The following is a 25,337-nucleotide window of genomic DNA, read 5'->3' on the forward strand; positions in this document are numbered from 1 at the left end:
GCAAATACGGTATATATACACATATATACATACACACACACACCGTATTGGCTCGATTATAGGTCGCACCCTTAAAGTTTGGTGCTATTTTAAAGAAAAAATTCACATTAGTGGAATGGTAAAACAGTATTTTAGTTAACAGGAATATATATATATATATATATATATATATATATATATACATATATATATACACACACACACACACACACACACACAAATAGGAAACTTGGAAAACCAATAGCTATTTTAAGCCCCCCCTTAATTCATAATGCACCTTACTTATAGATATGCCACTCTGCTTCTCTGATGTGCTTTATGCCCCCCCCACTCTGACCCCTACATATGCCACTGTGCTCCCTAGATATGCCACTCTGAATCCCCCTCCAACTTACCAATGCATCCCCAGTGCCGGCAGCAGCAGAGGTTGTCTGCGTGCATCGCACAGATGTTCATCGGCTTCCAGAAAGGAGGATCCAGGTCCCCTGGAGCGCTGTGGGGGATCCTCCTCTCTGGCAGCCGGCGAACGTCTGCGCAATGCACTCAGACAACTTCCTCTGCTGCTGGCGGTTACTTCGGCCGGGGCTTCTATGGTGGAGCATCGGAGGGTCATGTCACGCCGGCGCGCCGTTATAGAAGCCCGGCGGAAGTGTTGGCAGCAGCGGGGCTTGTCTGCCTTGCGCAGAGACGTCCACTGGCTGCCAGACAGAGGATACAGGTCCCCAGCAGGGCTTGCCTGCAGCAGGGCAAATTGAAAAAAGAAAAAAAAAAAAAAAAACGCCTGCCCAGCGCCCGGAACTGTATGTCCCGGGCGTCGTGCGATATGAATTGGAGCACCTGGAGCTGTACTGTGCAGTAAGTGGTATATTGGTAGATGGTGCATGAGTTCGATAAGTTGCACTTAAAAAAATATTTTGCTGTGGAGCATAAAATACAGTGCTTTATACAGTAATGTTGGGTAGCATTGACAAAACACTTGTTTTATTCCATTTTGCTCTAATGAAACTACCCTTATCTGCATGGATGCTGCCATTGGTGTCAGTCATGTGATATTTGAAAAGATTTTCCCAGTGCATACACACTGAGCGAGCCTTAACGGAGTCCTGCTTATACAATGAAACCTTTTCTCCACTGACTTTCATTAGCAAGAGGGTTTGTCTAGTAAACTGGACAAAGAAACACTTGGTGGAGCCTTTAAAGACCCATCAACCCCCCCAACCCAGTTTTTAACATTGTTCATTTAATCTTTGCGTTTTTGTTTTTCAATCATTGTTTTGTGAAGCTGTTTTTACTATGGTTTATTATATATTTGTTTACTATAATCCCTTAGTATAGGAATTTTAGGTGGCTGTTTGCATAGTAAAACCCTCAAGTACGTTTTGTTTACATGATTTATTTATAAAATCCTCAGTCTTTGGTTTTAAACAAGCGAGTCAATGTTAATTCTTTCCCTGTAAGCTTTTTCATGTGGGGATTCCACCTTCTCTGCTACCAGACAGGGACAGAAATGTCCTTTCTCCCAGACTCACCTTCTTCCTGATGTCTTCATCATTGGCTCCTAGTGATGCATAGAGCTTGAAGGCAGCCTGTCGCAACTCATGGGCATGTTTTAGATCATAGTCAAGCTGAGGAGGGAAAAGAAAAGAAAAAAACATTAAGAAATTATGAGACGAGATTAAGGTTTCATCGTTTCATCATTAGCCTTTCATTCTACCTGAATACCATTTAACACAACCCATGTCCGAAAGTAACTTGACAATAACCATATGAAGGAAAACTATATTATGATATTTTTTAATACACATAAACAAAATATGTCAACATCACCTCTTTTGCAGGTATTATAATAAGGCAAAAACACATCTAACGCTTTAAGAAACAGGAAATGATGGTGCAAGTGTACTGTTGTAGATATCTTATAAAATGCTGAACCATTTTAATAACAAAAGTTTAACATATTGTCTGGCTTTATGTACTACAAATCTTAGACGGGGGATATCAAAGAGGTCCAAATGAGGAAAAGAACATTTAGTAGATCTCAATGGCAATGCCGACCTTTTGTGAATTTTTGAGTTCTGCCATGTCATGCATGTAATGCCTTTAATGATTATATGAGGATATAACAAGAGGGGAAAAAGGAAAGATACAAGAAAATATGTTTTTCTTAATGCAAATATACAACCCAACCACATAATAGATGTAGCACATGTACACTTTCATTATACCAGCAAGTAAGAAAAGAACACGATCCACAATTTAAGGATCTCAAATTGTTAAACTGGATTACTAGGTCCAGATCCAAAAAAAATTATGCATAAAAAAGAACTTAACTTTGAAAAACTGGCACATATAAAAGACAAAAAGATGGTGAAACAAACAAGGGTAATCCTCACCTTTTCTTCAGTAGTCAGTAGGGAGCCATGTTGGCCATTCGGTGTCATTTGTGACATTGGAAGAGTAATAGAGGCTGCAGTACACTGTGATTCATCTCTAGTACCTCTGGGTTCTGCTTCCTCTGGACCAGTGTAAGGCTGCCCTGTTCCTCGGTGCTGCTGTGTGTTAGACCACGAAAGAAGAGGGAAGAGAGGACAGGTTTGTGCTAACCAGTAAGGAGCAGAAACCCTGGGGGGCAAGAGAGAAACCTCTATGCACTGCAGCCTATTTCAAGATCAGAGATAAGCACAATAAAAAGAATGCCTCCTGATCTGCAGAAGCTTAGGGCAGGAGAACAACATAAGCTTGGCACTGTGGTTGTTAACATGCAGAAATCATAAGAGGAACTATACCATGTTTCTGCAAACATGTAACATTTTCTTCTGCCACAACTAATGTCCTGAAATTACCTTATTTTACCTGTTTTAAATGGGCCTGCAAATTATCGAGATCTTTTGTGTTACATGCACCTGTGACACAAGCGTAGCACCACAGCACACGTGCTAATCTGCTCAAGCACAAAAATGGAAACCATCCATACAAGCAATTTCTGGCTATGACAAACGCAAATACTATAGTTCCTACGATGTACCAGGAGCAAGTTTTTTTTTCATGAGAATACATACCCTTTTGATGTCGGCGATTGCACTGACCGAACTAGGGTATTTGAAGTAGTCTGAGAGCATGGAAATCAGATGGTCTGTGATGCTGGCAATCCTCTGGAGCTCCACATCTGGCTCAATGAGGTAAGCCAAGGTTTCTGCTCCTTCCACCCTCTCTTCTAGCAGTCGCTCTTTGCTGCACATACGTACTAAACAGGGGAGGGTCTGATACACAGTAGGAGATGGTAGAATTAATAAAAGAAAATTCTATGAGAACTTAAACTTGCACTAAAATACTCATGGATTATTACAACAATCTCAGCCTGCTCCATGATGTATGGCCATTCCTACCCTACTATAAAAACCACAAGAACTGGAAGGCAAGGCTTTTTTATTTTTTAATAAAAAGATCATAGAACAGATCATATTCTCAAAAAGGACCAGACATGGTTAAGCAAGCTGTAAGAAGAGGATTTCCTCAGAAACATCTCAAAATGTAAAAACGTAAAGGCTCCAATGTTTTTACCACCTCTGAAAAGGACTAACATTTGAAAACATCTCTGAAAATGACTGACTTTACATTACACTTAGTCTCTACACTTTAGGATACTTGTACTTCTGTCTAGATACACAGTATAATGCTGTTTTACTCGAAGACATATTTTGCAACAACCTTGATACTTACCTTTAACACAATACAGGTATCATCAGTTCGGATAGATCCTGCTCGACACATAAATGTTAAGCTAAAAATAGAAAGAAAGATTTTCATTCTCATATACATCTTTCCATAGTAAAAACTCTTAAAAGGACACTCCAGTCATCACATTCACTTTAATGTATATCATCTCTGAGGTCCACTTAAATTTCCATGTCGTTCCTCCATGCATGAACACGACTTGCACATGATATAATTACCTCCAATGAGCTCCAGCGAACAACGCAGGTGGGGTTCTATTCAAACCCTCATGCACATGAGCGAACTCTGCTCCCATTTATCTTAATGGGAGTGATTTTTTGCCTCTGATTGGCTGCTTCATGCAGCAAAATCAGTGGTGAGAATCATCAGACCACAGAGGAGGTAAGTATACTACCAACAAACAAAGAGGAAGTCACTGCTCACTAGATGTTACAATCATAAAAAAATACAAAATGAAAACCAAACAAATCATAAAGATGACAAATGGTACACAGATTGGCACTACTTTATGTAAAAGCATATAAATGTTAGATAGCACAAGATAACATGTTGCAGCACATCATCGGTTTACCATTTGGCAGCTGTCAGCTGCATTTCAACAGGTTTATCTCTCTGTAGCATCTTCACAAAGATTTGCGGTAGCAATTCTCCATCAACAAGAACTGCAAAGATAATAAGCAATCAGGACAAATCATTGATTCATATAAACTAGAAGCTGGAAAATAACAGTAGTTTGGACATACCTCAAAGCAGTTGGTTAGCTAAACAGTGAATCGCTCGAGGCCCCAACACCGAATTAGAGCCATATTTGACTAGAGACAGTGGAGACCCTGAGCTATCAAACAACACCCTTGATGTGGGCGAGCCCCCTTCGGGGGACCCAGAGTGAGGCACCAGGGGGATAATCCTATCATCCCAAAGTATTGTATGTTAATTAAATCTGCTGTGTATAAATACCTGTCCGTGTGTCTAATAAAGTTAGTTCTGTTCTCACCTCAACATTGGTTTTGTCTGAATTTTGGGGTGGGCTGCTATAGTAACTCACTGTGCTTTTCAGGACAGTTTAAGCGATGAGTACGCTAAGCTACGGCTAGCTACAGCGCCAACGTGGGTGGCTCTGGTGCAGCCGCACCCCCCTTCTCTACAACATTGGAAATGTCTGGCGCTAAAGGGGTTAACCACTGGTGTGTCGGCAGACGGAAGCACAGTTTGGCGGAAGTTTGGCAGCCTTTGGGAACCAATAGGGTGTACTCAATTCTGTAATTGCTGTAGTTGGAAAACTACACGGGAAAGCCAATGTAAACAAACATTGGCCTTACCTGTAACTTTCTCGCATCCTTTGTGTGGAAGAAGCAAGGCCAGGCACACCCTACACAATGTAATGGACTGGTTACAAGCAGATCTCCGATTTCCCCAAATGATACATTAAGTAAGTTGTACCTGGGAGCTGTATGACCTGGTAGGGAGATCTCTCCCCTCCCCCATAGAGCAGAGGGACTGTCACCCTCTGGATCTGCTACCCAAGGCCTACAAAACTACGGTATATAGGAATTGTAACTGGTGCAGTTTTTTGTTAGGTAGGGGAGAAATATAATTAAAACCTGTGTCAAAAGCAAGCCTTAAAAAATTCTCTAAGCTTTAAGGTATAAAGTAATGAGAAAAAAAAAAAGAGTTACTGGGCGATACCAGCAGTTCCAGCGAACATGCTCTACATCAGTGGTTCCAAATATCAGTCCTTATGCTCCAGACAGAGGTTTAGAGAAGATATTCTGCCCAAAGTCTAGGATATACTTTGGTTCAAAAGTCAAAGTCTCAGAATGAGAGTGACTGAAGATTTCCTCTGAGGACTTGAGAACGTATTGTGAAGCTGGACAGCAGAAGCAAAAAGAAACTAACACACTAAAATATGCACACTGTTCCCACAAGATGAGATGGCAGCTACCTGGCTATAATGCGCAGAGACTGAAAAATTAAGAGTTTCAACTACATTTGGAATAAACCAGAAAAGGATTGTACTCACCATTAACCAATGTCATGGATACCTGGGGATTGTCAAATGCTAAAACTGAAAAGCATCTTAGCGCCTGCATCTGTACCTAGGACATGAAGAAGACAAATTATAATGGTTTTGAAATGAAGAGAAATCACGTTTAAATATAAGCTGAGAGTTGGTACCAAGTTAGCCATAGAATTACAGGAGACAAGTAGAGTTTGAATGATACATTTATTGGCAAATATAGATAGCAAGCTTTCAAGACTTCTCAGGTCCCTTCATCAGGCATTTTATGATACAATATAGGCACTTAACTACTTTTATATAGATGCTGGTAAATAAATAAAATACCCACAATTAAAACCAATTCTAAAGATAACATTTTAGTTCTTCACACTAAATACCATTTATGTTTTGACATTTTAATTTTGGTGTTTTTTCTATTATCTTTAGATTTTATAATACCAGAAAGGGGTGTCAACCTACTTTGTAGGACACAGATGTTAGCAAAGGAGCTATATTCTGGACCACCCCATGATTAAATAAAATAGTTTGATGATCTGGTGCCTGCAAGAAAACAAAACAGAATTGTGTAAACAGCACTTCAATGCTTTTAACATTATGTCATAACTATATATCTTTATCTAAATGTAAACAGGCTTAAATTGGCCATCTGACCATTATTGACTGCTGGCCTTAAAGTACCAGGGATGATTTTTTCACTACCAATCAGAGCCTGAAAATAATAAATTAAAACCGAATCTGGAAATTGGGTGTTAACTATTAAATGTTATATTACTTTGTAAAATTAATAAAGACCTAGGTCATTTTTAGACTTGTAAGTATCTGTAGAAAATTGTTTATATAAACAGTTAGCATCCCATTTAAGGTGTTGTCACCTATTCACATGGGTTAATAGGTTGTTTTCCAATAAGGATCAAACATTACAATATTGGATAGAATAAATCTACACTATAACAATTATCAAAGCAGCAGCTACATTAACTTAACCCCTTAATGACAAAGCCCATACATGTACAAGCTCAAAATGCATTGTTTTCAATGGGTTTAGGGACCGCCCATTGTCCTTAAGGGGTTAAGTACGTCATGACCTATGTTGTTTTCTTTTTGGCGAGCTTTACAGTAAGAATACATTGGCAGAGTCTATTCTCCCTTGGCCCCGCAAACTAAGAATACTGGTAAACAGTTCAACCAAATGCATCTCCCGCAAACCAAGACACTGTGGGAAAACACAGGGAAACTAATGAATCCTTCATATATTTGCACTGGGGAAAATGTAAATTTAAAGGCAACAATCAGATATCATTTGCATACGATGGAGGAGTGTCCATTTAATACCAACTGCCACCAGCATGAAATTCAAAATAGAAAGCTAAAACCAAATGGATCTAAGTGAATTGTGCCACATTTTAGGTCTGCGTGCATCTATACACCCGTCTATTTACATTCAAGGCATGTTCTCAAATTTTAATGTATGCCCTGTTTTAGTATTGGTAATCTCACTGCACTATTATTTTCTTAAAAACCAAACAGTCACTATTTTCAAACAGGAGATATACTTACCTTACAACAGTGGGCAAAAATCTGGCAGATGTATTCCTGAGAATATAGAGATCTGCTCAGCAATAACATAAGGTGTGGGATAACTGTAGAATCCTACAGAACAAATGAAAGAAAAGGACATGATAGAAAATCACTACAGTGCCTTAAAACCTTGTCATAGATATAAAAAAGGTCATTCCAGTGTCCCAGGAATACCCGAACAATGAATGCACATGTACTTTGTAAGGGCTTTCATAGGTATTCTTCAAACCAGAGGGGAAAATGTCCTTAGCTTAGGAAGAAGCTGTAGTTCTCCATCCATTACGTGGTACAACATTTCACACCACTAATTTGCTGCTTGAAGTAATTCCCAAGGAAGCACTGGAGCTGACTGTTGGTAATTATACCACATGCCATTTCCTTCATGGCAAAAGACTGGGGGGCATGAAAAGGGGCAAATGCATGTTGGGGGATTCTGCAGAAACCCACTCCCCATGCATTGAACAAGAGCCACTTTTAAAGGGACCTCATTAAATTGCACATGAATGCTGGAGTGTACATTAAAAGTCATAATTCTGTATCTTATAAATGCATTTTTGTAAATAACTTAAAATTAATTTTTTATCTGTTAAAATAGAAAGTAACAAAAAGAGTTACCTGGTGAAAATACTGCAGCTCTAGAGCTGCCACCTGCCACTCACTTTACTGTCTGAATTTCACAATAGTTTTGGCTGACCAAAGCAGAAAATCATTGAAATCAGTGAATCTGCGTGTGTGCTTAGTTGCTCAGAATATGTGTTTGCCCGAATGTTTTGCAATGTAAATAGCTGTGGGGTGGGAACACAGAGCAAGTGAATTGAGGAGACTCGCATGAATCCTTATATGCATTTGTTGAAGGAAGAAAACATATATCATAGTGACTCTCAGCTATCATTGTCAGATCCTAATCAGTCCTTGGTCTTAGGTTCAGGACAGCTTTATTTCTATGCCATGCATGTTTAAATTCCCTCACTGTATTAGCCTCTACCAAGTCTGATGGAAAGCTCTTCAATTTTATTTCCACCCTCTTGGTGAAGTAATATTATGTACCTATGACCTCTTGTTCTAATATTTCGCCTCCTCCTTTGAAATAAACTGTCAGAAACGTCACTTACCCTGCAGCGTTCCCGGGTCCTCCTCTGTACTGCAAGCTCTGCTTCTTGCCAGGCAAGAAGTATCTGGCATCATGGAGCTGTCCCTCACTGTCTGCTATTGCTGGCATCTTGTGAGTCTCTGTGACGCGCGCACGCCTATGCTGACTCTTAAAGGGACCTGGCTTGTTCAACAACCACACATCCGGTACCTGACCCTACCTGTTCTGTATCTTCCTGGGTTTCTTGCTGGCATGGTCTATCTAGGGGTTCCAACTCTTCTGCTTTAGGTAGGCCCCAGTGTGTCTCTGGGCTGGCCGACAAACTTCTCCCTGTACTTTGTTAAATCCAAGTATTTATCGGTTTCTATCGCATCTCCACTTTCTCTTCTTTCCAAGCTGTACATTAATTTTCTGATATTTTTTTATCCTGCAAACTATTTACTAATTTTGTATCCCTATTCTGAACTCTCTCCCGTATGTCAATATCCTTCTAGATGTGTGGTCTCCTGTTGACAATACTCTAGAGGAGGTCTGACTAGAGATATCTGAAGTGAACTGCCTCTCTCTTTCTGCTATCGATGCCTCTAGCTATACAACCCAGGACGCCGCATTCTTTTTCCGATAATTTATCGCATTGCACGACTACCTTTAAGTCCTCAGAAATAATTACTCTCGAGTCCATTTCTTCAGTTGCCAATGACAGAAAAGTGCTGCCAATGTTACATTGCACATTTGGGGTTTATATGTCCCAAATGCTTTATTTTTCCTTTTTTCAATATTAAACTCCAGCTGCCACACTCTGGACCATTCTAAGTTACTTTACTTTAATCACTTTCCATTTGACTTGTTCCACCAGCTGCCCTGCCAATCGGTCACCACAAGAGGCTGTTTTATAACTATATATCCAGAAGAAAAATGTTTTCTAATGTCAATTCATCTATTAAACTAACAAAACAGTGGGGCTTCCAGTAACTGGCTCTTACTGTGTACAAAAGTTCCACTGGGGTAACAGGACAGGTGAATATCGTACGGAGGCATCTCAAGCAAGATTCAATAAATCGAAGGTCAGCGGATATCAACCCTGGAAATACACAGTGATGAACTGGGTCAACATATGAGTGATAAAACCAGCATGTCAGTATAGTCTGTGCTTCAATTCAAGGTCATCTTTACCTTGAAGCAGGGCTGGAATAATGTGACAATCTAGTAGGGACTTGACATTGTTTTCTGTGCCCATAGACAGGCTGCCGAGAACCACAGCACATTCAGTCTTCAGCTCAGTACTTGATGTCTCTTGCTGGAGCAAATATAATAACCTGTCAAAGGGAATGGAAGCTATTAGAGGGAATAAGATCTCATGGGGAAACAATAACAATATGCTAACATCCCTCCATGTAGTAACCTGATAAGCTTCAAAGGACTCATAGAATTTCAATATATCAATATATCATTTCTATAGGTAAAACCCTAACACAATGAAATATATTAGATAAAGTATAGCTTTTATGATGCTAGTGTTCAAAATCCACATACCTTGGCACTGCCCCCAAAACAATCAGGTTGGCCTTCTGTTTGTTGTTGCCAATTACTGCATTTTTCATGTCCCTGGTAATACCAAAAGCAATTCATTTTAATTATAATATAGTCATTTTTTATTTCAATAAATATATCATTTTCTTTAGATGCACAACCTAAACTGCTACAATGTAGCTAAAGGGTATAGAACAGGAAAAAGGTTTATTTCAACCTGTAAGCTGCGTTACACTTGTATTAAACATTCTGAATTTAAAAAATTGGGATTTGAGGAAGTGACATATCTACGTACACCACAACCATCATTGGCTCTATAATATATATAACAGCTGCACAATGAAAGAGGTACTACGTCCTGTGATTCCTATCGTTAAGGATGCAGGACGTTATAGTACAGTCTCTTGTGGTGACCGATTGGCAGAGCAGACCAGCTTCAGCCTATCCGTAGTACTTCCACGCATTTACTACCGATTTTTTTTTTTTCCCTTTATGTGTTAATTTTTTGACTACTTTTTTTTAATGTTATAAAATTATTTTATACATTTTAAATAAGTTTCAGTTGGGGTTAGTGTTATTGCTTTAGCTAGTGGGTACTGGTAAGTAGTTGCATGGGTGAGTATGATTAATTAGAAAGTATGTTAGTTTAGTAAGTTAAGTGTTGTGGGAAGTGATTTTATTAACGTTTGTGGGTGGTTGATTAGGTGGGTGACAATTGTTTGCACAAGCAAGACCATCTGTATGACAGACTTGATAAAATTCACCCCGTTGTTAATTATTTTCAACTCATATTTGTCCCCACCTCCCAAAAAAATGTGAAAAAAGGTGTATATATATATATATATATATATATATATATATATATATATATATATATATATATATATATATATATATATATATATATATATATATATATATATATATATTACCAGCAGCATTGGAACATAAAAAAGCAAAAAATATGCTTATGTGCCCTTGGATAAATACTCTGGGTTGTCTTTCACAAATATATAGTTTTCTTGGGTTAAATTGAAATCTGGCACCACCATAATGCCTCAAATGAGACATCAGTCCACTAAATAAATTGGTGAAAATTCCAAATTTGCAAATCAGAAACTGGCATATTCCAGTTTACACCACGTAATGTCCCATAACCAAGTCAAACCTAAGCACGTAGGACATTGCATTCAGCAGCATCCCCCAAATTCAGAAAAAAGGTTGTTTTCTGTATTTGCACATATTCTATGGAAGAAAAGTACCATGATATTTTATTGTCCTTGTTATATTTATATAACACTTAATATATATATATATATATATATTCATGTTACATGATAGCATAAAAGAGAATGGTTTCAGAAGAAAGCCCTACTTGTCCTGAAGATATATATAATATATAAAGGTGATTGGGAAAGTTTTGGGGGGGAGATATTTAGTCCTGTACACAATACCCTTTGAACACCATGCTTACTGTCAATGGAAAGAGCAGCCCGCTGGTACGTGTATATATGTTTGTGTGGTACACTAAACGAGAGGGGGGATTACAGTTGAGCAAAGTCACAGCAAAAATAGTGGAAACCTTTGTGTCCTCAAATATAAATTAGTGTTAAATAGACATGCCTATAATGGGTTAAATAAACTTTTTTATCTCTTTGCAAATGCCCTCAATGCATTTGCTCTCTTTCCATGCCTCCCAGCTATTTACATTGTAGGAGATGTGTTTAACTGAATGTATTCTTGCCAGTGATTAGCTGCCTCAAGCAGCCTAAACTTGTGTGAAATGTGAACAGCGGAGGGAAAGGCAAATGAGGTAAATCTTTTTACTACTTTTTAGTAAAAGTTTTTAGTATATTAAAGTAATTACAACATGCCCAATATGCATTCTGAAGGCAAATTATCTCTTTATTGAAAGCTTGTTTGAGCAATGGCTCTCCATACCTCAATTTTCTCATAGTCTACTTGTTATATCCTGTTTACCCATTCTACAGCCCTGCACTTTATAAAACAATAAATAATAATAATAAAGAAGAGCTCCTGTGATTTAACAGAATATTAACTTTCCAAGTGGAACAGCAAAGTAGTAAGAGAACAAAAAGAGAAGCGGTCAGCTTCTCTGGCAAGACACCGTCACCCCTTCCACTTTCGGTTGGAGTCCCCCAAGGTTCAGTCCTTGGCCCTCTGCTGTTCTCTCTTTATGCTTCATCACTTGTCAAACTAATCAACTCATTTGGCCTCCAGTATCATCTATATGCAGATGATAACCAAATCTACCGGTCTTCTCCTGATATCTCTCCATCTCTCATGTCCCATATTACCAATTGCTTTTCTGCTATTTCTTCACGGATTTCACAACGCTACCTGAAACAAAATCTTTCTAAAACTGAACTCATTATCTTTCCTACTTCCACCTCCAGTCCACTACCTGAATTCTCTATCACCATTAACAACACGACTATCTCTCCTACTAACCAGGCCCGATCCCTTGGAGTCATCCTTAACTCTAACCTTTCCTTCATCCTTCACATTCAGTCCCTCGCCAGATCCTGCCGATTGCAGCTAAAAAACATCTCTCGCATTCCGCCCATTCCTCACCCAAGAATCCACAAAAACTCTGGTTCATTTCTCGTCTTGAATACTGCAACACTCTTCTGGTTGGGATTCCACTGTCTCGACTCTCTCCTCTGCAGTCTGTCCTAAATGCTGCTGCTAGGCTTATCTTGCTTGCACGCCGCTCCTTTTCTGCTTCCCCACTCTGTGAAACCCTCCACTGGCTCCCTACTACCTTCAAAATTAAATTTAAAATCCTGGTGCTAACATATAAGGCCCTCCACAACACTGCTCCTCCATACATTTCTGCCCTCATAAGCAAATACTCTCCTACTCGATCCTTATGTTCTTCCCATGGGCTAAGGCTCTCCTCCTTACTTATCACCTCTTCCTTTTCCCATCTACAATATTTCACTCGGGCTGCCCCATATCTCTGGAATCTACTTCCTCCGAATCTTCAGCATTCACCCTCCCTCCCGACATTCAAGAAATATCTCAAAACTCACTTCTTCAGAGACGCATACCGTCTTAGCGGCTAGAACTTCCTTGTCACTGATATAACCACCACACTACCTCTCAACCTTTCTCTGTGCCTTATGTTTGTCACCCTATTCCCAAAAGATTGTAAGCTTGCGAGCAGGGCTGTCTCCACCTAACGTATCGGTTTGTCTTAGTCTGTCAATTCTTGTCTTGTCATACCCCTTGAATATATGTATTGTATGAGATGCTGCATAAATTGTTGGCGGTATATAAGTAAAAGATAATAATAATAATGTGCTGCAAAACACGAACATTATACCAAAGACTGTATAATAAAAAGGTTTTCGTCACACTTACACAACTCCCTGCAGAACCTTCTGGGGATCTGCATCAAAAAGACGATCCACATAATGGCGACTACTTGCTGTGACCTCCTAAACAGATACAACATTGGAGAGGGACATAATAATGTAAGTATATTTGGTTATTGCACAAAATAAGAGTTATAAATAAAAAAGGTGTTTTCATGCTGTGTCACAATCCCCATAACCACTCCACCAGGCAAACACCCATTAATATTAAACGTCATGCAAACTGGAAAAACACATAAAATAGTAAATTCAGATGCAACTTATTTTGCATACAAAGAGATTCATGCCTCAATAAAAGATGTCATGAAATCCCTGACCTGCTTGTCAAGGTGGCACACATGGATGGAGATTGGTTGTTATTGGAATTTATTATTTTATTGGAATGGTTCATTTGGCATCATTTGTAACAAAGTGTGTATTCACTATAGGGAGAGTTGTGTTTTTAACTACTTGACTTCACGATGCATTATAAATGCCCATCCCCATGATCATGCTGCTGCAGGAAGAGCTTGGCTGGCGTTGCAGAATGCATGTTGGATCTCCATAATCAATAGTAAAGTAAATGAGTCGAAAGCTAAACTCTGCTGCAATCTCTCACGTCAACTCTCCCTTTAGTGAACATATCCCTGAGCCTCTTAATGTTTTCATCACATGCAGCTATAAAACTGTATTACAAATGCATTATTTGAATTAAGATTTTTGCCTTCCAACCACATTCCACTAATTTTCAAAAACACCACAGCTGGACAGCTGATCTCATGTCATGACCCAGATAAACATGACTTTCTATAAAAGGTTTTGCTGGCACTTCATTCGCTGTACTATTTAATTTCTTATTCTTACAGATGAGTATGTAACCGGTTCTTAAAGGAAGTGACTTAAAATGTTTTGGAGTTTACTCAATACACCGCTGCCTTCTTGCAGGAGAAGCAGAGAAGTGTGGCCCTTCAAAGTTCACAGTTAAGTAGGTTGGCAACTCACTGTTTAGCGAAGAAATCCCATTCATACCGTATTTGCTCGATTATAAGACGACCCTGATTATAAGACGACCCCCTAAAATCTGAATATTAACTTAGGAAAAAAAAGAAAAAGCCTGAATATAAGACGACCCCAAAGGAAAAAAGTTTTACCAGTAAATGTTAATTCATGTAAACTATTTTTTTTAATAAAAGCTATGATTGAGAAAAATATTTTTTTTGTTTTTATTTCTTGTACTTTCCAACCTGTCCCCCAGTTACGCACATCTGCCCCCAGGCTTGCCACTCCAATATGGCACTGTGGCCCATGATATGCCTTTTAACCCTCTATATGCCACTGTGCCCCATGGTATGCCTTTTGACCCCCTATGTGCCACTCTGCCACCAGAAATGCCTTATACCCCTATTTCCCATTTTGGCATTTAGGGGGTTAAAATGCATATTATGGGGCAGAGTGGCATATAGGGAGGTATAAGGCATTTCAGGAGGCAGAGTGGCATTAAGGGAGTTAAAAGGCATTGTATAGAGCACTCTGCCTCCAGAAATGCCTTATACCCCTATATGCCACTCTGGCATTTAGGGGGTTAAAAGGCATATTATGGGGCAGAGTGGCATATAGGGAGGTATAAGGCATTTCAGGAGGCAGAGTCCTCTATTAAATGCCCCCTTAACGCCATTCCAGAAATGCCCTATGCCCCCATTTAACACACACACACACCCTATACCCCCATTTAACTAACACACACACTCTCTCTCTCTCTCACCCCCCTTCCCCCTCTCTCCCCTCTCTTACCGGTGCTTCCAGCCGGGGCAGCGGGTTGACGTCGCCTTCCGCTGCAGCCGGAAGGAGGTGGAGTTGGCAGCGGGGGTTTGTATGCGTCCGTCGCGTATACTTTCCTCGGCTGTCAGAGATCAGAGTTCCCCGCACCGGTGCCGCTCTGATCTCTGACAGTCGGGGAAGGTCTACGCGACAGACGCAGACAACCCCCGCTGCTAGCCACACCTCCTTCCGGCTGCAGCAGACATTGTCTACGCGGATCGCGTAGACTTCAACCCACTGCCCCGGCAACACAGCAGGAAGCACCGGTAAGTGTGTGTATGATGGGGGGGGGTGAGACAGCAGGATCCAGGTCCCCTGCAGCGGTGCGGGGGATCTGGATCTTAGTCTCCTAATCAGACCTCTATTTGAGGTCTGATTAGAAGACGACCCTGCTTAGAAGACGAGGGGTATTTTTCTGAAAAAAACCTCGTCTTATAATCGAGCAAATACGGTATACCCCATGAATTCTACATATATTCCTTCTATTCTTTCCCCAGCAAAAATAATCTGCAACAGATGCCCTAATTGTATCTCCAACTATATTCCTAATGGACTTTTTGATGGATAACCCCAAGATCACCAAACAAGTACGTAGAAATTGACAGGCACATATCTTTGTTTAGTCTAAAACAAAAGGGGACGGTCCTAAAAAAAATAAAATATTTCTCTTTGTGCATTAAGTCTAGTGTTTGATCCAGTTGTCTAGTTTAGCATTAAAGAAAACTTTAGTTTTTAAGGCACTGGACTTAATCTGCAGTCCTGAAGGCAGTCATGTGATATTTTCGATGACTTTCCTTGCTCAAACATCACGCTAAGCTGAGTGTTTAAGGCTTATCCAAAGAAAAAAAACACTGTAGAGATTCCTTAATCAGAGTACCAGGCTGGGTGATTGGAACCTTACATATTTGGTAGCACCAAGCACTATGATAAAGAATCGGGGCGTTGGTCTAGTAGGTTGGGCTAACAAACACATACAAACTTCTAAAATACAGCTGCTGGATTACATTATATCATTTAAAAACTACAACAGATTTTTTAGTGTAAAAAAAAAAAAAAAAAACAAAGAAAGAAAGAAAGAAAACAGCACAAGATCTTTGAAGACTGATTTTTAATGTGATAGTAGTGGTAGTTCCACCTTACGAAAGATGCACTCATGTTTGATAAAGTAGAAAGGCACAAGGTACTCTTCTTAAAGGAAAAGTCCCACTTAAAGAAATATTTCTGCAGACTTAAACACTTCCATTGTTGTCAGTCTAGTGAAAGTATGTATAGTTCAGCAATATCTCAAAAGCTGCCTTGTGGCTGCCCCTGTTTATACTGCTAGGCTATACTGAATACAGGTGGATTTAAACAGAATACTCCTTCTAATGCACTTCATCACAACTGATTCAAAAGCATGGCTTACAAGGCTTGGCATCTTAAGCACAATTTCCCTTACAGCTAGCGGAACCCAATTCCATATTCTTCCATCCTGTATCTTCATGCTTGAGCTCAATGAATGCAATGTAGCAGTAATAAGCTGTAATAAGCAGTAGTTCTGAGAAATGGGATCCAGTTAGCTATAATACCAAAGCCCTAAAAAAAGCATTCTGTAGAATTTTGTTTACTTATTATTAAGAGAACTGAATGTATTGGATTATTTGATTACATGCAATGATGTCTATTAGATAAAAATCAAATTTAAGATCCCCATAATGATGGAATACAGCCACCAATTAGTCTTTAGGAAATTATGTCAAACAGGATATGTTTCCATGTTAGCCATTTATTTCCTTATTCCAGTATGGTGTGTAGCACATAATTGGATTTACTGTCATGAGTGCAACTGACCTAAACAATGAAACCCTGATCTACTCTGATCAATGGTGCTTGCTTTACGACCACAAATGTTATTTTGCTTAGTAAGAAAAAAAAAAAGACACAAAAAAACAATAATTTCCTTCCTCCTAATAAGAGGTCACATCTACAATGGCTGGATCTGAAATGGTAACTCGGGTGCGCGCCACCATTTGGCAATTGCTCGCTCAATGGCGGACGTATGCAATGTTTTGGTCTGTCTGAGTCAATAAAAGTTATTTTTTAACTCCTACCAAAACCTTTCATGGGATTACAATATCGTCATAACCCTGTGTTTTGAGGAAATAAATATTTTTGTTAAATTTGCTAATCTTTGATCAATTCTAACGTGGTAATTTTCATGTTTGTCAAAATAGCCGCTAAAATACATGCAAGAAAATCTGATTTTTGTAAGAGGAAATACAATAGCGCAGCAAAACATAATGACGTTAATCTGTTAACTGAAGCTACAAAATTAAAAAAACTTTTCCCCAAAAGAGACACGCTTGCGTGTCAAATTTATATCATACTGGACATACATTTTTACTGGTGCCAAATCATAGTCAATCCATGACTATTTTGAACAGGATAAAACATGAATTCATTCTGGAACATTACTGCCAAAATGGCTTATTAAATACATTTAATAAATAAGTAGTATCAGCTGCCTATATAATAACCTAGTTTCTGAAAATGTTTCACCCCATTACCGCATATCAGAAGAATAAGCATCATGCCCATCAGCAACCAATTTCACAAATATTATTACTTTAAATTATAGATTTTATGCATTACAGAGCTGTGCAGTGATTATCATACCCTATTTTTGTACTAATGGCTATAAGATATTACAAATAAAATTGCTACACGCTCATCTTACAGTGTAAACTGCAGAAGGTAAGCTGAACCATTAATGCCACCATGAATGTTGTGTGCATATCAACAAATATGGGAAAAGTCCTAATACATGGGATGTAACTGGAACATTACCATTGACAGCTGTCCACGTGGGACATTAACACTAACGGGTTATATCCCCACAAAATACCGCCTGGGTAAAGGTTGTATCGTTACATGGTTTTTAGAAAATACAATTTAAAAACAACAATTGTAACTGCCACAGAGGTTATTTAACCCCAGTCATCAGGGGCATTTTGGTTGCCACACTGGGCCTGTACTTAAAGGTGTGAAAAACAGTCTACCTACCCCCATTTCTACCCCCACCCGAAGTGGTACCTAGGCTCCCCAGTGACAGGCCTACCCCCTTTAATACCCAGGCTGGGTGCGGCCTCCCCTAACCCGTATACTTACAGAAAGCACGCTCATCCGGAGCGGAGGCTCCAGCACACACGCCATCTTGGTCATCCCGCCCACAGTAGCACTTTCCACACAGATAAAAATACACACATACGACACTCCAATTAGGCTATCGATACTAACAGCTGAAAGTACAGTAATAAAAATTAAAAGTGTATATTAATACTTTAAAATCTATAACATAGCGAAGGGACGAGGGAGTAGCTGTGTGGAAAGTACGATGTAAAACCGCTGGCTGAGTTTATATGGGCTGACAGCTAGTACACTTGAAAGGATACTGATACGTATTTTGAAAGCGGTGTCTTTCTATACATTGCAGCTTGATTTGGTGTGATTTTTCCCTATTGTATTTTATACAATAATCGTTATTTTGTATAGGTGATTAAAAAATCCCGAAATTATGGCGGGAGGTCATGCGTAAAATTAATTCGGGGTATTTTAAATATGTATGTTTACGGATAAATGTATCCGTGTATAGATGTGAATGAATAGCGCTGTAACATTGATTTGAATCCTATATTTTCTATCGATAGTATACCGCGATACCTGTAAACAGTTGAATGTGTTTTTTTGTGTAGGTTTATTGTGCAGTGCTACAGAATATGTTGGCTTTATGGAAGCAGAGTAGTATTTTAGGGGATCGGGACCTTTATTGAAAGTACTACATATGATACTGTATACCTTACACTCCAAAATATCAGAAAAGCTTTGTGTTTAACCCCTTAAGGACCGGGCTCATTTTTCGTTTTGTACCCTGTGGGACCGAAGCTGTTTTGACACTTTTGTGGTGCTTGTGTTCAGCTGTAATTTTCTCCTCACCCATTTAGTGTACCCACATAAGTTATATATTGGTTTTTTTCAGGACAAGATGGGCTTTCTTCAGATACCATTATTTTGATCGTATCATCTTATTTACTATAAAAAAAATAAAAAAAACATGGTGAAAAATTGAAAAAAAACACATTTTATGACTTTTATTTGAAAAATCTTTTACTCACCTAAAAAAGCAAGTAAAAAAACTAGCTAAATAGATTCTACTACTTGTCCTGAGTTTAAAATACCCAATGTTTTTATGTTTTTTTGCTGTTTTTTGTAAGTTATAGGGCAATAAGTACAAGCAGCGTTTTATGATTTCCAAATCTTTTTTAACAAATCTGGTCAGTCTGCCTCCATCTCCTCTTTGGAATATCTTTGAAGCCGGTTAACTCAATTTAACCCATTCAAACCATATATTTTTGAAAACTAGACACCCTAGGGCAGGGGCGTCCAAACTACGGCCCTCCAGCTGCTGCAGGACTACATCTCCCATAATGCTCTTTCAGCTAAGGGGCTGTCTGAGGAGTATGGGAGATGTAGTCCTGCAGCAGCTGGAGGGCCACAGTTTGGACACCCCTGCCCTAGGGTATTCCAAATGCTGTTATTTTAACCCTTTCCATGCACCAATTATAGAACTACACTTTGTCAAACTTTGTAATAGTAATTTGTTTTATTTTTTTTTCACACAAATTGTACTTTAGTTATAGATATACAGGTTCTGGTATATGTCACTGTCAAACAACACCCCAATATGTGTTCAGGAACATCTCCTGAGTGCAGTGATACCCGACATGCATGGATTTGTCGTGTTGTTTCAGATTTAAAATGCCACATTTGGGAAGTGCGCTTTTTTTCTCCATTTTGGTCAGTCTGTACCTATGCCCTATCTTTGAGCTCGGCCACTCCAATTTACCCCATCAGCCATTTTTTTATATATATTAGACACCCCTTGGGTATTCAAAGTGCTTTTATTTTAACTCTTTGTTGAGATTTTTGAGAAATTTTAGCACTTGCTCAAAATAATAAACTATTTTTTTATTTTATTTTTTTAATACTTTTTTTTACACATTTTGCTGGTACTGGATGGTTCTACTCATCACTGCATAATTATTTTTAGATGTTAGCACATTTTTTTTTTTTTCCAGTTTTTTTATTTTTTTTTTAATATTTTACTAATCACATAGTGATTAGAAAGCTGGGTTCCATTGACTTGCTTGGTTGAATGCAGTACTTGTATTCAACCTGCAAGTGGAGCCAGAGTTCTCTAGAGGGTCTGGAGACTATCTAGCGAACTCTTTCTTCTTTATTGTTTTTTTTCCCGGGCCGCCGCCATCTTGCTGATGGCAAAGAACACCGGCAGCTGCGGCTGTGACCGCTCTCCGGAGCGGTCACAGTCCATCCAAAGGTAAGTGTTTGGTGTCGCTGGATGCCTCCTGATCGAGGCATTCCAGCGACACCATTTAAGTTTAGGAGGCGATCGTTGATCGCCTCCTAAACGCTTTTAAAACGGGCGTCCGCCACCATACAATGTATGGCGGCTGTTGACATGGCCCCCGATGCCGATCTCGACATCGAGGCATTACAGTAACGCCGTTTAAGCGAAGAAAGTGATCATTGATCACTTTCTAAGCTTATTTAATTTTTTTGACGGTTCAGGACCGTCAAAGGTCATTTAGTGACCTTCTTGTCATGACGGTCCTGAACCGGCAAAGGTCGCGAAGGGGTTAAGGGCAGATGTCGCATATGAGCCTTTCCAACAATTAATACCCTTCTTAATGTGTTCTAGATTGAAACGATGTCCAGGTAAATGAGCATTTGAATGTTAATACCCAAATAAGGTAGTAAGTTCTTTCTCCACTCAAAGCAGGATTTCAATGGAATATTTTCAATGGTCTGGGAGTAAACAATATTTAAAGCTTGAGTTTAAAGTTATAATGAGATATAATTATAGCCCTCAAACTGTTAAGGTAGTGCCAAAGTGGATTCAAAAGGTCTGTAATAGAAGCTAAAATATAATTAGCAACTCCAACCATGCAACCAGAGTGTCATAGGAAGTCTGTAATCTTAGTATCCTGTCTAATAGCGAAGGCTATACCTTCCTATGACATTATAGATATTTGTATAATTATAGAAACACATACGTGGAACCTAGATTAAATTAGATTCTCAAGTACAGTCAATGTTTTAAGTTAATGCATCAATGGCTCTCAGCTGGCAGGGTTTTTTTAATCATTTCTGTGCCAATCACACATTTGATAAGTGGTTGGCAAGGTGGGCCCTAGAGCCCAACCACATATCTTATACATGGTAGCACTAAAGGGTTCCCTCTCTGTGTTGACTACCAACTGGTTCCGTAGTGAAGTGGAGGCTGCCCTCAAAGAAAGTTTAATGTTAAACATGCTGGCTTTCCTCTCAGACTAAAGAAAAAGTTTTAGATTGGTCATGTTAGATCCTCTAACACTAAAAGAAATTGTATTGCTGCCTTTGGTCTCCAAATAGCCCATGGAGCAGGCAACAAATATTGTTTGCAGTGATAGGCACATACATGGTTTCTGCCAGTGATTTGTTAAGCTACTGGACTCAGTACAGGACACTATACTAAAACAGAGCTCAGATGATCAGCAATCACTTCCTAAGAGTAATCAGTGTGGCTGACATACCTCAATCTCAAGGCATTCAGCAAAACAACCCCCCTACCCTGTTTGATTGATGCGAAGAGCAACCACTAGTGCCATCAGTGAGTCACTGAGTGACATCACTGCCACAAACAACATTGCGGCGCCAACTGAAACACTAACTATCCAGACCCTCCTGAGAACTCTTGCAGGTAATGCATTCAACCATGCAAGTCAATGGAGCCCAGCTCACTAATCACAATGTGATTAGTGACATAAAAAAAATAATGATGTAAAAATAATTCCTCACTAATGTCACCATCAAGGAAACCATCAGCCCCCAAAATTTTTTTTTTAAAAAGTCCATATATATATATATATGCAATGTTCTTCCAGGCTTCCATTGTCCAACTTTGGTGAGCCTGTGCGAATTGGTGTGGTGCTTCTGTAGCTAATCGGCTTCAAGGTTTGAAGTGTTGTGCGTTCAGAGATTCTATTCTGCATACCTTGGTTGTTACGAGTGGTTATTTGAATTACTGTTGCTTTTCTGTCATCTCGAACCAGTCTGCCCATTCTCCTCTGACCTCTGACATCAATAAGGCATCACTGACACGCAGATGTAAATGCGCCCGTCTAACGCGGGCCTGCAGCTTACTTCTGTGGCGCCGCGTGCTGTGAGGAAAAATTCTGATAAATATACTGCTACTCTCACTGCCCTCCACTAATTCTACAATGCTGCTCTGCTCAGGCTGACTGCCTATCCTCGATTAACTTTCCCACAAAGGCAAAACGCACAACTAATACTAATATGCAGCTGGTCACGTCAGACACAGCATGAAAAAGAGAGCAAAAACCACGCTGTATGTCCGCACCGGTCACACACCACAAAAAGTTGCAGAGGGAAGTTCATAGGTGAGGTAGGTTATATCAGTTCTCCCTCTCAGAGCTGTAACTAGCTCTTTCGGGCAAGAATATAAATATGTCCCCCACTTATTTTGAGGTAAGTAGATAAATAACAAGGAAATTAATTATATAAGAACTGCCGATAATTAAAAAATTATAGTAAAACAAATTACCTCAAACCCAGTGATTTATTTACATTTATTTACATGTGCTGGTTGAGGCCTGAGCAAATGTTTTGCATGAGCTTAATGGGGCATTAGGTACAATGGGACAATAAGGCAACATTTGGCACTTTAGAGGTTGTGTAGGTGTTTTATCATAACCCTCATCGGTATACTGTTAGTGAGATATAGATATCATACAGTGCAGCTCATAGTGGGCATAAGCACATAGTAAGCCTAACATGCACGGATCAGCCATAACATGACCACTGACAGGTGAAGTGAATAACACAGATAATCTTGGTATCAAAGTACCTGTCGGTGGCGATGCAAGTGAACATTTCAGCCTCAAAGTTGATGTGATCTTGGACAAGGGCCAAGTTATGATGGCTAGACAACTGGGTCAGAGCATCTCCAAAACTGCAGCTCCTGTGGGGTATTTCCCATCTGCAGTGGTCAGTACCTATCAAAAGTGGTCCAAGGAAGGAAAAGTGGTGAACCAGCGGTCATGGGCAGCCAAGTCTGCCTGTGTGGTCAAATCCATAAGATGAGCTACTGTAACTCAAATTGTTTAAAAAGTTAATGCCGGTTCTTATAGAAAGGTGTCAGAACACACAGCGTATCGCATTTTATTGTGTATGAGTCTGCAAAGCCGCACACCAGTCACACCAGTGCCCATGCTGACCCCTTTCCACTGCCAAAAGTGCCTACAATGGGCACGTGAGCATAAAAACTGGACAACGGAGCACCTATGGAGGCCCCCCTTTGTAACTTACAGGACTTAAAGGATCTACTGCTAACGTCTTGATGGCAGATACCACAGCACCCCTTCAGAGGTCGAGTCCATGGCGGTTTTGGCGGCAACCGCTTCTTGTAGAATCTTACATTTACGTCACTATATAGGTATCTCTATTCACAACTGCAAAATGAGAGTTACAGCTTTTGCAGGTTTCTGGCCTCAAAAATAAGCTAGACAAATTGGAGTCTCTGTGGCTTTCAGACTGCAATCCTACAGTCTCTGTGACAAGCTGGCCCTTTACATGATTAAATACTAAGGGCTTCAGTTTTTCAAGGATATACAGTACATAACCAAATGTGGAAACCTGAATATCCTACGTATATGAGTTTGTTGGACATCCCATTACAAAACCATGGGCATTAATATGGAGTTAACCCTTCCAATTGGAGTGTGTCTGTATGAATTTATGCCCATTCAGCCAAAAGGGCATTTGTGAGGTCAGGCACTGATGTTGAACAAGAGGGCCTGTCTTGCAATCAGCCTCCCAATTCATCCCAAAGGTGTTCAGTGGTGTTAAGGCCAGGGTTCTGTGCAGGCCACTCAAGTTCCTCCATACCAAACTTGCCAAACCATATCTTCATGGACCTTGCTTTGTGCACAGGGGCACAGTCACACAGGAAAGGTCCTTCCCCAAGCTGTTGCCACAAAGTTGGAAGCATACAATTGTCTAAAATGCCTGTAGCACTAACATTACCCTTTACTGGAACTAAGGTGCCTAGCCATAACCATGAAAAACATCCCCAGACCATTATCACTCCTCCACCAAACACAAACCAGTAGGCACTATGCATTCTGGTAGGTAGTGCTCTCCTGACATAAGTCAAACCGGGATTCATCCATCAGACTTCCAGGTGTGCTTAACGGCACTGCAAGGTTTAGTGATCTTCTGCTTGTGTGCCGCTTCTTGGACATTTAAACCCATTTTGATGAAGCTCCCGATGCGCAGTGATTGTGCTGATGTTGCTCCAGAAGCAGTTTGGAACTCTGTAGTGAGTGATGCTACAGAAGACAGGCATCTAACAGGGCTGAAGTTGCAAGAGTTGGAAGGAATGACACTCCTATGACAGTGCCTCATTTAAAATAATTGAGATCTTCAGTATGACTCATTATACTGCCATTGATGGCCTATGGGGATTGCATGCTCATGTACAGTATCTCACAAAAGTGAGCACACCCCTCACATTTTTGTAAATATTTTATTATATCTTTTCATGTGACAACACTGAAGAAATGACACTCTGCTACAATGTAAAGCGACTGTATAGCCTGTATAAGTGTAAATTTGCTGTCCCTTCAAAATAATAACATAAAGCTATTAATGTCTAAACCTTTTCAACAAAAGTACACCCCTAAGTGGAAATGTCCAAATTGAGCCCAAATATTTTGTGTGGCCACCATTATTTTCCAGCACTGCCTTAACCCTCTCGGGCATGGAGTTCACCAGAGCTTCACAGGTTGCCACTGGAGTCCTCTTCCACTCGTCCATGACCACATCACGGAGTCGGTGGATGTTAGAGACCTTGCGCTCCGCCACCTTCCATTTGAGGATGCCCCACAGATGCTCAATAGGGTTTAGGTCTGGAGACATGCTTGGCCAGTCCATCACCTTTACCCTCAGCTTCTTTAGCAAGGCAGCGGTCGTCTTGGAGGTGTGTTTGGGGTTGTTGTCATGTTGGAATGCTGCCCTGTGACCCAGTCTCCGAAGAAAGAGGATCATGCTCTGCTTCAGTATGTCATAG

At 39.8% G+C, this 25,337-nt stretch overlaps 1 protein-coding gene across 4 annotated transcripts in view; it reads right to left on the bottom strand.

Annotated features, from left to right (window-relative positions):
* ARMC8 (armadillo repeat containing 8) overlaps positions 1-18,382 on the bottom strand; it is a 44,725-nt gene extending 26,343 nt beyond the window's left edge. The window contains exons 1-13 of one of the 4 annotated variants that reach the window (XM_053470727.1): positions 18,299-18,382; positions 13,341-13,417; positions 9,957-10,028; positions 9,597-9,739; positions 9,407-9,504; positions 7,313-7,405; positions 6,215-6,295; positions 5,756-5,831; positions 4,307-4,397; positions 3,721-3,781; positions 3,060-3,260; positions 2,394-2,549; positions 1,530-1,625 (exon numbers count right to left, since the gene is read on the bottom strand). In XM_053470727.1, coding sequence (XP_053326702.1) covers positions 1,530-1,625; positions 2,394-2,549; positions 3,060-3,260; positions 3,721-3,781; positions 4,307-4,397; positions 5,756-5,831; positions 6,215-6,295; positions 7,313-7,405; positions 9,407-9,504; positions 9,597-9,739; positions 9,957-10,028; positions 13,341-13,417; positions 18,299-18,352 — 1,299 coding nt within the window. In that variant the 5' untranslated portion in view covers positions 18,353-18,382. Of the gene's footprint in view, positions 1-1,529; positions 1,626-2,393; positions 2,553-3,059; positions 3,261-3,720; positions 3,782-4,306; positions 4,398-5,755; positions 5,832-6,214; positions 6,296-7,312; positions 7,406-9,406; positions 9,505-9,596; positions 9,740-9,956; positions 10,029-13,340; positions 13,418-18,193; positions 18,200-18,298 lie in introns of those variants that run through there. The other 3 variants (XM_053470724.1, XM_053470725.1, XM_053470726.1) reach the window with 3 other exon arrangements.
* Between the last annotated feature and the right edge of the window lie 6,955 nt (positions 18,383-25,337).

This window comes from Spea bombifrons, chromosome 7, assembly GCF_027358695.1.
Source record: "Spea bombifrons isolate aSpeBom1 chromosome 7, aSpeBom1.2.pri, whole genome shotgun sequence".
Taxonomy (NCBI): domain Eukaryota; kingdom Metazoa; phylum Chordata; class Amphibia; order Anura; family Pelobatidae; genus Spea; species Spea bombifrons.